This window comes from Mustela nigripes, chromosome 14 (genome assembly GCF_022355385.1).
Source record: "Mustela nigripes isolate SB6536 chromosome 14, MUSNIG.SB6536, whole genome shotgun sequence".
Classification (NCBI taxonomy): Eukaryota; Metazoa; Chordata; class Mammalia; order Carnivora; family Mustelidae; genus Mustela; species Mustela nigripes.
In genome coordinates this window covers 78,326,660-78,342,502 of record NC_081570.1, presented here as the reverse complement: position 1 = coordinate 78,342,502, position 15,843 = coordinate 78,326,660, and the positions used below count along the sequence as shown (strand labels likewise).

At 36.8% G+C, this 15,843-nt stretch overlaps 1 protein-coding gene across 4 annotated transcripts in view; it reads right to left on the bottom strand.

The window, feature by feature from the left end:
- The window catches only part of BTBD8 (BTB domain containing 8), a 107,072-nt gene that overhangs the window by 21,359 nt on the left and 69,870 nt on the right, over positions 1 to 15,843 (bottom strand). For all 4 annotated transcript variants that reach the window (XM_059375374.1, XM_059375375.1, XM_059375376.1 and 1 more), the window contains 3 exons: positions 15,618 to 15,714; positions 8,030 to 8,118; positions 7,488 to 7,590 (listed from right to left, as the gene is read on the bottom strand). In XM_059375374.1, coding sequence (XP_059231357.1) covers positions 7,488 to 7,590; positions 8,030 to 8,118; positions 15,618 to 15,714 — 289 coding nt within the window. The remainder of the gene's footprint in view (positions 1 to 7,487; positions 7,591 to 8,029; positions 8,119 to 15,617; positions 15,715 to 15,843) is intronic.

The following is a 15,843-nucleotide window of genomic DNA, read 5'->3' as shown; positions in this document are numbered from 1 at the left end:
TGATACTGTGTTAAATAGGTCTTTAGCTATCCTTTAGCCTTAGGACTAACTGCATAATATACACAACTTTGATTTACCCTAGTGACCATACCCATACCTACTTTTGTTTTAATTTTCCCCAATTTAAAAACTTTTCATAATTTGCTTTTTAAGGGGTTTAAACAAAATATTTTGACAAAGAAAAATTTAATCTTATTGTGAGATAGTTCAAGTAATTACACATTATAAAATCATAACTTTTCTAACACCTTTCTCTCATATACTCATGCCTCCTCCCTGCTTTCCCTTCTTCCCCAAAACAGTGGTTGTACATGGGAGAAGGGAGCAGTCACATCTTAGTGAACTGCCCTCACATCAATAAAAAACAAACAAAACCCTCCAAATATAGTTCAATGCAGCATTTTCTTATCTCCCTTGGTATATGACAGTGTAGGGCATGTCACCAATGGAGGTGACTGATGTAAGTCACCTATGGAGTAAAGCACGCATCATGGCACCTGCAACTGACCTGAATTAGAACTAAAGAAGACTAACAAGACCGCCTGCTCTTTCACTTTTTGGATAACTTATTTTAAATTTTAATTTGAAAAAAATTAATAGTATTAAATATGAGTATAGTTGACACACATTACTTTCACGTGTACAACATACTGATTCAACTTCTCTATACGTTATAGTTTGCTCACCAAAAGTGTAGCTCCCATCTGTCACCAAGCAATGCTAATACAGTACGACAGATTATTCTCTCTATGCGATTACTTGTTCCATAACTGGAAGGTTGTATCTACCTTTTACCCATTTTGCCCATCCTCCCACCCCTTCCTTCTGGCAACCCCATTTTGTTTGTATTTATAGGTCTGGTTCTGCTTTTTGTTTTTTCATTTGGTTTTTTAGTTTCAAAATATAAGTGAAATTATATGGTGTTTTTTTCCCCTCAGTCTGACTTATTTCACTTAGCATAATACCCTCTGGGTCCATTCATGTTGTCACAAATGGTAGGATCTCATCCCTTTTTATGGCTGCATAATATTCCTCTGTGTGTATTTGTGTATGTGTATGTATATCTTCTCTATCAGTGGACACTTAGATTGCTTCCATATCTTGGCTATTGTATATAATGTAGCAATAAACAGTGAGGTGCATTTATCTTTTTGAACCAGTTTTCTCTTTTTTTTTTTTTTAAATATCCACTAGTGCAGTTACTGGGCCACATGGTATTTCTATTTTTAATTTGTTGAAGAAACTTCATACCGTCTTCCACAGTGCTTGTACCAGTTTGCATTCCCACCAATAGTTTATGAGGGTTCCCTTTTCTCCATATCCTCACCAACACTTGTTATTTCTTATCTTTTTGATAACTAGTCATTCTGCCTGGTGTGAAATGATATCTCATTATGGTTTTGATTTGCATTTCCCTGAGGATTAGTGATGCTAAGCATCTTTTCATGTATCTGTTGGCCATCTGTATATCTGCTTTGGAAAAATGTCTATTCAGCTCTTCTGCCCATTTTTTAATTGGACTGTTTGGTTTTTGGTGTTGAGCTGTGTAAGTTCTTCATATATTATGGATATTAATCTCTTATTGGCTATATCATCTGCAAATATCTTCTCCCATTTGGTAGGTTGCTTTTTATTTGTTGATGCTTTCCTTCACTGTGCAAAACCTTTTTATTTTGATGTAGTCCCAATAATTTATTTTTGTGTTTGTTTTCCTTGCCTGAGGAGACCTATCTAGAAAAATGTTGCCATGACCATGTCAGACATACTACTGCCTCTGTTCTAAGATTTTTATGGTTTCAGGTTCCATATTCAGGTCCTTAATCCATCTTGAGTTTGTTTTTGTGTATAGTGTTAGAAAATGGTCCAGTTTCATTCTTTTGCATGTAGTTGTCCAGTTTTCTCAGGACTATTTTAAATACCCTATTTTTAAAATCAAAAACTAAGAATATTTTATTTACATAATAAAATATGAAGGGGGCACCTGGGTGGCTCAGTGGTTTAAGCCTCTGCCTTCGGCCCAGGTCATGATTTCAGGGTCCTGGGATCAAGCCCTGCATTGGGCTCTCTGCTCAGTGGGGAAAGACATAAGAAAGAAAAAAGACAAAGAAAGACATAATTTCAAATTTTCATTATAATTATCAGAATACCAAAGGCTACTGGATGTTTCGCTGTTCTGATGTTCACCTGTTCATCTCTCTTGAAAGAAAAAAAAGAACATTCACAATGCTTCTAAGAATCTGATTAGGGTTATAAAATTAAAATAAAATATTATAACAGAGGTAGAGGCGTAGTACATAAAGGGCTTATTCTACAATTAAATTCACATACTTACCACTTATAAAAAAAATCGGACTTTTTAACAAGACATTCAGTTAAGATCCCTCCCAAATCTGGCCTTAGCCTCGCCCCAGACTTATCTCTTCTCATTCCAGTTACAGCAGAATATTGGAATTGCCTGTCTCTAGGTCTCTGGTACATTTTTAAAGTTGTTAGGAATATCCTAATGTACCTATTTTATTTGGAAATTATCCTTCATCTCAAATTACTGCTCTCATCCCTCTAATCACTTAAACCTCTGTGATTCCAGTACATACCTGAATTATATCTTATCCTTATCCATTCATTTATTTACCTGACAATATACAGTGAGTTGCCTAATATGTGCCAGGCACTGCTCTAAGGCTGGGGCTACCAGTGTAAACTAGACTGACATGGAACTTTTCTTCTTTTCAAATTTTTATTTAAATTCTATTTATTTATTTATTTTTAAGATTTTATTTATTCATTTGTCAGAGAAAGAGCACAAGTAGGGGAATGGCACACAGAGGTAGAGGAAGAATCAGGCTTCCTGCTGAGCAAGAAGCCTGATGTAGGACTCTGGGATCACAGCCTGAGCCAAAGGCAGCCACTTAACTGACTGAGCCACCCAGGTGTCCATAAATTCTGTTTAGTTAACATACAGCTCAATATTGGTTTCAGGAGTAGAATTCAGTGATTTATCACTTACGTACAACACCCAGAGCTCTTCATATCAAGTGCCCTCCTTAATATCCATCACCCACCTAGTCCGCCCCCAACCCTCGTCCCTCCATCAACCTTCCATTTGTTCTCTGTCTTAATCTTAAGAAGTCTCTTATGGTTTGTTTACCTCTTTTTTTTTCTCCCATGTGTTCTTGTTTTGTTTCTTAAATTCCACATGAGGGAAATCATAGGGTATTTGTCCTTCTCTAACTTATTTTCCTTAGTACAATACCCTTCAACTCAATCTGTGTCATTGTAAATGGCAAGCTTCCATTCTTTTTGATGGCTAATATTCCACTGTGTATATGTACACCACATCTTCTTTATCCGTTCCTCAGTGGATGGGCATTTGGGTTGTTTCCATAATTTGGCTATTGTTGACAAAGCTGCCATAAACATCAGGGTGCATGTGCCCCTTTGAATCAGTATTTTTTATTTTTTTGGGTAAATAGCTAGTAGTGCAATTGTTGGTACATAAAGTAGTTCCTGTTTACATTTTTGAGGAAGCTCCATACTATTTTCCAGAGTGGCTACACTGTTCTGCATTCCCACCAATAGTATGAGAGAGTTCCCCTTTCTCCAAATCCTAACACTATTGTTTCCTGTGTGGTTAATTTTAGTGATTCTGACAGATGTGAGGTGGTATCTCATCCTGGTTTTAATTTGTATTTCCCTCATGATGAGTGATGTTGAGCATCTTTTCACGTGTCTGTTAGCCATCTGTATGTTTTCTTTGGAAAAATATCTGTTCATATCTTCTGCCCATTTCTTTTCTAGATTGTTTATTTTTTGGGTGTTGAGTTTGATAAGTTCTCTACAGATTTTGGGTACTAGCCCTTTATCTGTTAAGATATTTGCAAATATCTTCTCCCTTTCTGTAGGCTGCCTTTTATTTTGTTGACTGTTTCCTTTGCTGTGCAGAAGCATTTTATCTTGATGAAGTCCCCATAGTTCATTTTTGCTTTTGTTTTCCTTGCCTCCAGAGAGGTGTCTAGTAAGAAGTTGCTATGGCTGAGGTCAAACAGGTTGCTGCCTGTGTTGTCCTTTAGGATTTTGATGGTTTCCTGTCTCACATTTAAGTCTTTCATCCATTTTGAATTTATTTTTGTGAATGGTCTAAGAAAATGGTCCAGTTTCATTCTTCTGCATCCAGTTTTCCCAACACTATCTGTTGAAGACATTTTCTTTTTTCCATTGAATATTCTTGCCTGCTTTGTTGAATAATAGTTGACCATATAGGTGTGGGTTGATTTCTGGGTTCTCTATTGTGTTCCATTGATCTATTTATCTGTTTTTGTGCCAGTACCATATGTCTTGATTCTTATAGCTTTGTAATATAGCTTGATCTGGAATTGTGGTGCTTCCAGTTTTGCTTTTCTTTTTCAAAATTACTTTGGCTATTTAGGATCTTTTGTGGTTCCATACAAATTTTGGGATTGTTCTAGCTCTGTGAAAAATACTGGTGATATTTTGATAGGGTTTGCATTAAATGTGTAGATTGTTTGAGTAATAGAGACATTTTTTCCCAATTGTTCTTCCAATCCATGAGCATGGAATGTTTTTCCCTTTCTTGATGTCCTTTAATTTCTTTCATAAGTATTCTAGAGTTTATAGAGTACAAGGTCTTTTAACCTCTTCAGTTAGGTTTATTCCTAGGTATCTTACTGTTTTTGGTGCAATTGCAAATGGGATCAAGTCCCTGATTTCTTTTTCTGCTGCTTCATTATTGGTGTACAGATGCAACAGATTTCTGCACATTGATTTTATATCCTGTGATTTTGCTGAATTCATGTATTATTTCTAGCATTTTTTTGTGGAATCTTTGGGGTTTTCTACATAGAGTATCGCATTGTCTACAAATAGCCAAAGTCTGACTTCTTCCTTGCTGATTTGGATGCCTTTTATTTCTTTTTGTTTTCTGATCACTGAGGCTAAGACTTCCATTACTATGGTGAGAGTGGAATCCTTGTCTTATTCCTGACCATAGACCATATTTTTCCCCATTGAGGATAATAATAATTGTGGGTCTTTCATAATATGGCCTTTATGATGTTGAAGTATATTCCAGTTATCCCTCCTTTGCAGAGTGTTTTTATCAAGAGTGGATGCTATGTTTTGACATGGAACTTAATGTTAGTACTCATCAGAGACTAACTTGTATTTTACTCAGTTAAATACCATTTCTTCCATCAGTTTGTGAAATGATGAAGTCAAGGTCCATACTTCTTTTAAAAAAAAAAAATTTACCCACAGTGAGTACCTAGCATATTATTTTTAGAATGGCAGCAACTAGTTTTAAGATTTGCTATGTCATTTACTGACACTGTGAGCTTGAATAAAGCACTTAGTTCTCTGATTCTCTTTTCTCATATGCGAAATAGAGATAAGAATACCTGTCTTATATAAAATTTTAAAAATTCAAATTATTTTTTCAACTGTAAAGATCTAAAAAACCTACTAAACAATAACAATAATAATAACAGTAATAGTAGTAAATGATGTTTGTACCTCTAGTAAATTGAATTATAGCTGGGCCATTTGTTTGCCTTCATGAACAGAGAGTAACTATTCACTGATCAAAGAAACTAATACAAAATATTAAGCAACAAAATGACACAGTTCTTCATTAGCAGAAATAAAGATTTAGATTTATTTTTTGCAGTGGTATCTCAGCAGCTGATGGCCTACACTTATTTTCCTGGTTATGTTTAGATGCATCTTCCATGTCACCTGGTCTGATATATCATTCAGGGTTCAATCAAAGAAAGAGAACCACTAGGAGGTAATTACATATACATGGGAACTTGTTACAGGGATTCTACCATAGGCAATCATGGGAGCTGGTTAAACAGTCTTTGCATGTGATGATGTAGTTTGAAGATCACAGGGAAGGTGGCTTAGAAGGAAGGACAAATATAAAGTATAGGACAGCAAGAACAAGCTGACTCCAAGAGCGCAAACTACAACCCAGTAGGATGAACTCATTTCAGTTCTCACTGCCTCCAACCTGGATAAAATGGGTGTCCTCCAGGAGGAGATGCTGGTGCCCTTCATCATGGAGCTAACCATATCCTTTGCATAGGGGTAAGAGCAGCCAAAAAAAGACACAGGGCAAGTGGAGCAGTTGCAGCTTGTCTGCTATTTCATGCCAACTAGGTGAGCCAGTAAACAAGCAACATATATGAAATAAAGTGCTTGCCCCAACAGTCCCGGTGTTAAAAAAAAAAAGGCTGCTCCTTCACTTTTATCCTCTAAATCTCACGACAAATTGTCTCGTGTGGCCACTTCAACTGGAAACATTCAAAGAGGGAAATTCTGGGAAGCACAGCTTATCCTAGCCAACCTGACAATGTTACAAAACCATTATAGACTGTCCTTTGTCAGCTTGGCACCCATATACTTACTTCTCTTTAAACAATACTTAATTCCCAAATGGAGATAATAACAAAGTTACGTTTTTGCCTAACATGGTATAACTCTCCTGTATACAACAAACATGCTAACCCTTTCCCAGTAAGAGGATACAAAGTCCCTTTTTTGTCTTTGGATGATATTGTTTTCCATATTGATTCATACTCCCCCCTTTGGTATCCTGTAACTTCAATACAGAGATATAAAATTCACTATTATTAACATGGCTTAGATGGTAGAGATATGAGACAGTGGAAAAAGTATATACAAAGAGTGGTTAATATAAATAAATATTCACATCAAAAAGGGAAATGGGTATTTATAGTATCACTACTATAGCACTCATTTCTGTAACTGGTAACTTGGTCATAACTGGTATTTATCAAGCCAGCTATTTGAGCATGATAGTAAACATGGAAAGACTGGTGAAATCATGAGCATGGGCTCACTGACAGACTTGATTTCCTGTGAAATGAGTTCATTAGTCACAAGCGATGCTGTGTGAAATACCATGATTGTGGAAAAGGCAATCCGTAAGTCCACGGATAGGGATTTCAGCTGAAACACTGGTGGGCAAGGAAGGCAAATCTATATGCAGAGCAAATGTCTACTTCACTGAGAACACAGCACTGCCTTTCCCATGATGACATGGTCCAATGTAATTAACTGGCCACTAAGTTAAGAGCTGGTCCTCTTGGGAAATGTTGCCATAGAAAAGTTTCAGCATTTTATTCAAATCCACTTTAGTGAATGGAAATCCATGTTGTTGATACCAATGCATAACCTCCATCTGTGGCACCACTCTTTTGTTCATGAACCAAAATATACTTTCTAGTGGTTCTGCATCTCTGAACCCGAACTAATGAATCTGGTACAGGGGAACAGAATCTCAAGGACAGGTTCTCAACTGGTTCTGGGTTATCTGGAATTGGTTCTCTCATCCTGCTTTTATAATATAATGACACATTTATATTTAAAACATTCCCAGTACCTATACAAAATCAAATAAATTTTTTGATGACAAACACAAACAAGGATATTCAGGTTATACTCACTAAAGACTGAATCAACATAGTAAGACAACTTTTCTGAATCTCAGGAGGTACATTTGCAAAACTTCTCTCAGACCAAAACCTTGCAAAATGCTTTACAATCCACCTGTTAAAAAAAAAAAAATAAAAGAATCCCAAGTTAGAGAAATGAGAATATTTCTAATTATAATACTCAAATAATACTTTTATTTTCAATGATGCAAGTTGTACATATATATGTGATGAGTAATCTCTATAGTTAATTTTGTGAGTTCTCTGATGGACTTAATTATCTCCCTTTTCTGTAAACACATATTTTAAATCCACTCTAAGTGATGTGCATGGATTTTAACATAATTATGGTTTGAATGAAGCAAAATTGATCCCAAGCATCTTGAGTAATATCTAAGTCAATACTTCTCACAATTGTTACAACTAGTTAAGCCTTAAGCTACATACAATGGGCCCAAGAAAATAGGCCAGTTCCAAAATTTCCCAGAAAATTAGAAGAATGGAAGAACAAAATCCCTACATTAATAATATCAACACTACCTCATATCACTTACTTCATGCAGTCAGCAAAAAGACTGTCCACTCCAACTGTATGAGCAATAATCAGGCACTCTAATACAGACGCCAACCTTCTGGGAACAGGCTAAAATTGATAGAAAACACCAAAGGTATTCTTTTTCAATTTACAGAGGCTAAAAGCATTTGGTTCATAAAGATGATCTGATTTATACACCTAAACTTCAGAATAAATATGTGTAATTCAAAAGTCTGTTCTATTATATTTGAGTATCACTAACAACCTTTAGTCTTATAGAATAGCATTTGAGCTCTCTCAGCTGTCAGAATGCACACATTTAATTCTAATTTAATTTAGCTTCATTTAACTTTTACTTAAATTCAATTTAATTAACATATACTGTGTTATTAGTTTCAGAGGTAGAATTTAGTGATTCATCAGTTGCATATAATACACAGTGCTTATCAAATCACATGCCTTCCTTAAAGTCTACCACTCAGTTACCCCATCCCCCCACCAACCTCTCCTCCAGCAACCCTCAGTTTCTTTCCTGGAGTTTAGAGTCTCTTATGGTTTGTCTCCCTCTCTGTTTTTGTCTTATTTTTCCTTCCCTTCCCCTGTATTCATCTATTTTGTTTCTTAAATTCCACATGAGTGAAATCGTATGGTATTTGTCTTTCTCTGCCTTATTTTGCTTACATTTAGCTTAATTTTTTAAAATAAAATGATGTAATAATTTCTAGAACATCACATTGCAATGCAACCATATGGTCTAATCTGCTTCCTAAAGTATAAATATACTTTAGTACGTGTGCAATGGGAGGTCCTACACTGACCTCAAACAAAATGAGAGAATTAGATCATAATTATGTAACATAGTTTTAAAAGCTCATATACAGAAATAAGGAATTAAAAGAAATAAAATATAGATATAAATAGTGACAAGTCACTGCTCTTGGTGTTAAGCCTCTGTGCTACATATTGCCCGTATCATTTATTTTCAGGCTTTGGATTATTTCCTAAGACATCTATTGCTGATTAGGGTGAATAGAGTTCAACTTCTCTTTTTACACATTCATTTGTTGTAATGTGAGGCTTATACACTTAATAAAGATCACTGATCAATTTATGTATATGGTCTCTAAATGTGTCCCTCTGAAGATCTGCTCTCAGAGAACAGCAAAAGCTTCTTTAGAATCGCATTCAGCATTTCTAATAAGGTCAGTGATTTACAACTTTCAAAATTATGAATTGCTATTAATTTGAGTTTCTAATATGCTTCTCCTAAAATATCATATTGGTGTTTAGTAAATTGAATGTAAATATTTTGTCTTGCATATTAACAACTTGGTTGGTCCCTCTGAGATAACTGGAGGTACTCTGGATTATTCTAAAATTAGAAATGGCTGTCAGTATACAGATTATACAGTGATAATTCTATCAAGTTAAATACTTTGGTTTTCTGAACGACTTCAGATAATCAAACTCAGGGAAGAAATTACTGGTATAAATATAAAAACACCCAGTCTAAATAAACTGTAAAAGTAAAACAAGAGTTAAAAGTCCAGCAATCTGGGGCGCCTGGGTGGCTCAGTGGGTGAGGACGCTGCCTTCAGCTCAGGTCATGATCTCAGAGTCCTGGGATCGAGCCCCGCATCGGGCTCTCTACTCAGTGGGGAGCCTGCTTCCTCCTCTCTCTCTCTCTCTGCTTGTGATCTCTCTCTGTCAAATAAATAAAATCTTTAAAAAAAAAAAGTCCAGCAATCTAATTTTATTTAGGAATAACCAACCTTTGATAATGTGCTGTCCATTAACTGATGTATAACTTAAGAAAAATTCCCATTAAAAATATTAAGATACAAAGTAACTTGGGGTGTGTAGATGGCTCAGTCCCTTAAGTGTCTGCCTTCAGCTTAGGCCATTATCCCAGGGTCCTAGAATCCAGCCTGGTGTCAGCCTCCCTGCTCCACAGAGACCCTGCTTCTCCCTCTGCCTCTGCCCCTCCCCACTGCTTGTGCTCTCTCCCTCTCTCTCAAATAAAAAAAAAAAAAAAAAAAAAAAAGTAACTTGCTGCTTAAAGCAGAGACTAGCAAACTATACTTGTGGGCCAATCAAGCCCACCACTGTTTTCGTGAATAAAATTTTATTTGAACATTGCTATTATGTTCATTTACATATTGTGTATAGTTGTTTTTGCTCCACAACAGCAGAGCTGAGTAGCTGTGATAGGGAACATATGGCCCACAGAGCCTACAATATTTGCTATCTGGCCTTTTACAGAAAAAGTTCACAGACCATTGGCTTAAGAGGTTAACTTTAGCTCTCTGAGAATTTTACTTATATAAAAATGCTAATTCCCAAGTATTCTGTAACAGGATGATTGACCTTTAGTCATTTTCAAAATCTGCTTGCAGAATTTGGGAAGACATATGTTTATTTTTTTTTAATTTTTTTTAAAGATTTTATTTATTTATTTGAGAAAGAGACAGTGAGAGAGAACATGAGAGGCAAGAAGGTCAGAGGGATAAGCAGACTCCCCAGGGAGCTGGGAGCCCGATGTGGGACTCGATCCCAAGACTCTGGGACCGTGACCTGAGCCAAAGGCAGTTGCTTAACCAACTGAGCCACGCAGGCGCCCTAAAACATATGTTTAAATTACTACCTAAAATGTGTTTTTAAAGAGGAGGCAAGGAGCACCTGGTTGGCTCAGTCAGTTAAATGTCTGACTCTTGATTTCGGCTCAAGTTATGATCTTATGGATCATGGGATTGAGCCCCAACTGAGGCTCCACACTCTGCGAGAAGTCTGATGAAGAGTTTCTCCCTCTGCGCCTCCCCCCCACTTACTTGCACACCGGTGTGCTCTCTCTCGCTATTCGTAAAGTAAATAAATAAATCTTAAAAAAAAAAAAAAAAAGAGGTGGCAAAAATTATATAATATAAAGCTAACTGTAGTTCTATAAATTAAGTCCAAAAATTTTAATTGTGTAAAAGGTAAAATTGTGAAGTTAATGAAATAACTAAAGCTTGTTAGTAGTTCCAGGGCCAGTTACCCATTACTTTATACCCAAATTTGTATTACCGCAGAGTATGTTATAATAGGCTTACTATATTTAAGTCACCGCCAAGAAACTACATAATTGAGTTCTAGAAGTTAAAAAATTGTATTTGTATATTCATAAACATATATTTTAAACAATATATAAAGCAAAAAGTTTAAAGATCAAGTGATAAAATAAAAAATTACTGTCTCAAATGTCTGTTACCACAATATAGATGATATTAAAAGAAGCAAAATAAAGTGAAATAAGTTTTCAACAAAGTAGACTGACAATCTTTTTAAAATTTCACTTTCTTGGGGCACCTGGGTGGCTTAGTGGATTAAAGCCCCTGCCTTTGGCTCAGGTCATGATCTCAGGGTTCTGGGATTGAGCCCCACCTCAGGCTCTCTGCTCAGCAGGGAGCCTGCTTCCCTTCCTCTCTGTCTGCCTGCCTCCCTGCCTACTTGTGATCTCTGTCTGTCAAATAAATAAATAAAATCTTTAAAAAAAATTAAAAAAATAAAATTTCACTTTCTTGTTTTAATCTCAACAAATATGCCTTTTGTGTTTTAAAAACTAAGTGAATTACTGTTATTTGTTAAGAGTTCACCCTGCCCTGGTGGTCTTCTGCAGGCACATCCTCTTCAACTAGGTCTTCCTCCAAGTCTCCTCTTATAGCAGACCTGTACAAACTTGCTACTATACCACCCCTGCCCCTGATTTCTCCTGTGGCCCTATCCCCTTCAATACACCCTTGAATGGAGCCCATCCAAAGTGATCCAGTAAGCCTGGCAGTCTACAAGGGGCAGACTTGCCCCTGAAAGGGGCAGTTCTCCAAAGTGATTCCACTTTGGGGAGAAGGAAAAATAACTACACACAACAGTCCAAATGTGGCTCTAGCAGTGGACTGGGTACAGACACCACGTCTGATTGCAGGACCTGCCCAAAAGCGAAAGCTTCTCAGGGCACAGGGAAAGTACCCTGCAGTTTGGTGCTACTGCATCTCTCACATGTATGTGGTCTGACTTAACTCAAGCCCAAGGCAGCCCCAAAGAGGCCCATTAAAAACACAGGGACCACCCCCTGCCCACAACAGGCAGAGAGCCATTTCAGACAACTGGACTGAAGGCAACAGTGGCTCAGCCACATCAGCCGGGCACATGCAACACACATAGGAGACACCCCTGAAGCACCAGGTTCTAGTGAACAAGGAACACTTCACTGTCAGACACCAGACCTCTTTATCATAACCCTACTATTTTCAAGGGCAGGAGATAAAGCTGACTTAGACATAAAAATATATTCAGAGAATTAGACAAAATGAGGATACAGAGGAATATGTCCCAAATGAAAGAACAAAACAAAATCACAGCAAGTGAGCTAAACAAAATGGAGATAAGTAATATGCCTGAAAGAGAATTTAAAGTAATGGCCATAAAGACACTTGCTGGACTTGAAAAAGAATGGAGGACTTCACTGAGACCCTCGACAAAGAGAAAAAACAAAACAAAACAAAAAATCAGACATGAAGAACTAAACAACTGAAACTAAAAATACAGTAGATGGAATAAATACTAGAGGAAGCAGAAGAACAAATCAATGACCTGGAAGACAGAATAATGGAAAGTCTATAATAACCTATACATACTCATAAACATATTAAAAACTAGAGGCAATGGTCCAAAGGATATCCCTAGAAGAGATTATTTTAAAATGTTATATGTAACTGGTTTATTGAGGAATCTCAGCTCAGAGATATAAGATAAAACTTTTTTCCTAAGTAGTGCTGGCAACTATGCTGTGTCAAATTCCCTTTTTTTCCCATCCCTTAATGATATTATGGACAAATTCTAGTATTTTCTGGTTATTTTTGGTACTGGAATTCAGCACAATACTGTTTAAACACCTATCTTATATTTTACCTTATATCTTTCTCTCCCCCATCACTTACTACATTCACAGGTGGGGAGATCTGGAATAGGGAATAGAGAGAATGGTCTGTTCTCCTTCTCCTCCATTTTATGGGTCTAACTCTTATGGAAGAGGGCTATGTATGACCATATAACTAACCAGACACAACACTGCAGTAGGCTGATGTCACTGAGTTTGCTCTAATTAAGATATTGATGGACTTTGCTGATGACTCTTTTAGGAGTCAACTTCACTCTAGCTTCTCAGTGGATAAAGATTCTTCTAGTGGTTCATGATGCACAGTGCTTCCCTAGGTGGGACACAGCATCATTTGACCCTGTACCAGCATCCTCTAATCTTCACAGAACCACTAAGGTCCTCTTCCTTCCCTATCTACCATGTTAACTGGAATGTAGAGCAGATGTCCCATACTCTCTTCTATATATGATAATAGGAATTGTCCCTAATAACCAAGCTAGTACTGACTTCTCCCTTTAGAAATCCCCACATTTGAGTATACTCTCACTGGTTTCTCAGCCATATTCCAGACTCCAAGAAATCTCTTACCATTTTATTCTTTTTCTTTACTAAACTTTTTTTTAAAAGATTTTATTTGTTCATTTGATAGAGAGAGAGAAAGATAGAAGGAAGCAGAGAGAGAGGGAGAAGCAGACTCCCCACTGAGCAGAGAGTCTGACGTGGGGCTTGGTCTTAGGACCCTGGGATCACGACCTGAGCTGAAGGCAGATGAGCCACAGAGGTGCCCCATTTTCTTTTATTCTTAAATGGAAACTCCAGAGTGGGTTGATTTTATACATGTGGTATATGTCCATCTGAGGGTAATACCTATCTCCTCACTGCAGATACCCTCTATCTTTAATCTTTATTCAGGATATGTTTGTATCTCCCTCCTAACTTTAATTTGGCTGGGAAGATGGGGGAAGCAGATGAATGAGAAGGAAAATCTTTCATCAAATCCTTAATCCTTCACCTTCTACAAAGCTGAGGACACCACAGACCACTCTTCTTCTTCTAGTTCCCTTACTTGTAACAACTGGAGTGAATGACTGATTAAAGGTAGCTGAGGAGTTTATAACTGTTTCTCTGTAAACTCTGAGTGAGTGGTAGTGGAGGTGGTGCTATATGCAACTATTCATGGAGTGGTTCCTCAGTTACAACTTATACAGAGGTAGGCAAAGTCCTACCTAACACAAAAATCTAAATTTAAATATCATTCAAATTATTAAAATTACCCAATTACAATTCATACAATGCATACTGTGGTCTGAAGTACCCGGTAAGAAGGAAATGTTGAGGGGCACCTGGGTGGCTCAGTCATTAAGCATCTCCTTTCAGCTCAGGTCATGAAACCAGAGTCCTGGGATTGAGCCCTGCATCGGGCTCTCTGTTCTGCGGGAACCCTACTTCTCCTCTCCTACTCCTCTTGCTTGTGTTCCCTCTCTTACTGTGTCTCTCTCTTTCATATAAATAAATAAAATCTTAAAAAATTAAAAAAGAAAAAGAAGGAAATGTTAATGTAAAACAATTCTTTTAAGATTTGTTTTTCTGGGGGCGCCTGGGTGGCTCAGTGGGTTAAACTTCTGCTTTCAGCTCAGGTCATGATCTCAGGGTCCTGGGATCGAGCCCTGCATCGGACTCTCTGCTCAGCAGGGAGCTGCTTCCCCCTCTCTCTCTGCCTGCCCTCTGCCTACTTAGGATCTCTGCCAAATAAATAAATAAATAATCTTAAAAAAAAAAGATTTGTTTTTTCTGTTGATTATAAAAGTAATATATGGGGGTGCCTGGGTGACTCCAGTCAGTTAAGCGTCTGCCTTCAGCTCAGGACATGATCCCAGGGTCCTAGGATCAAGGCCACATCAGGCTCCTTGCCCAGTAGGGAACTTACTTCTCCCTCTCTGTCTGTCCCTCTCCCACTGCTCATGCTCTGTCTCTCTCTCTCTCTCTCTTCCATTCTCAAATAAATAAAATATTTTAAAAAGTAATACATGACCATTGTAGAAAATTTAGAAAATGTAAAAGAGCATAAATTAGAAAATAAAAAATAACCTATCAGTCACAGAGTAAATTAAAACAATGGAGAATCTAAGAATAATGTACAAAATGACATCTGTACAAATGCATAGTATGAGATCCTTCTTTAGACAATAAATTTATGTTTGCATAAACTAAAGTTAAAGTTAGTGTTCATATTCTGCCTGGGGAGACTGAGAGAATTATATTCCACCCCAAGTACATGCTATAAAGAGAAGTCAGAGGAAGGAACAGTGTACTTTCAGGGGAAAGGATCAGTGAAACACTTGTGATAAATGTGTTTGATAAATGGAGAAGGTAACTTTGGTCCTTGACTGTCTTCTCTTAATTCCAAACCCTGATTGAGTGCCAAGTGTATATTCTACCTTTAAATTATAAAGGATGCTCGTATGTCATCTTGATAAACGCATGTGAATTTTATTTTAGCTAAATAATCTGAATTAATTTCTGGTTTTTGGCAAACATACTATACAAGCTATTTCTCAACAAGAGTTCCCATAAATTAAACTGACTTAATATTTTAAGACTGAAAGCACTATTCACTACCAGAGTTAAAAATCCAGTAGGTAATAATGGGTGACTTTAAGCATTGGGTAAAAGATTTCTGAGACTCAATAATTACCTTCTGAAAGAAATTACAGTAATCTCTTCTTAAAATATAGATTGCTACTTCTTTTAGTCCTTCTAGTCCATACATATCAGCCATATTGAGTATCTGGCTAAAATAAAAATAGATACATGTTAATTCTCCAATTTAAAAACCAAGAAATAACACACAATAATTTCCTGATAATATATAGTCTGTTTAGAAAAAATAATAATTTGAATTATTTTAACTCTAACTCCCT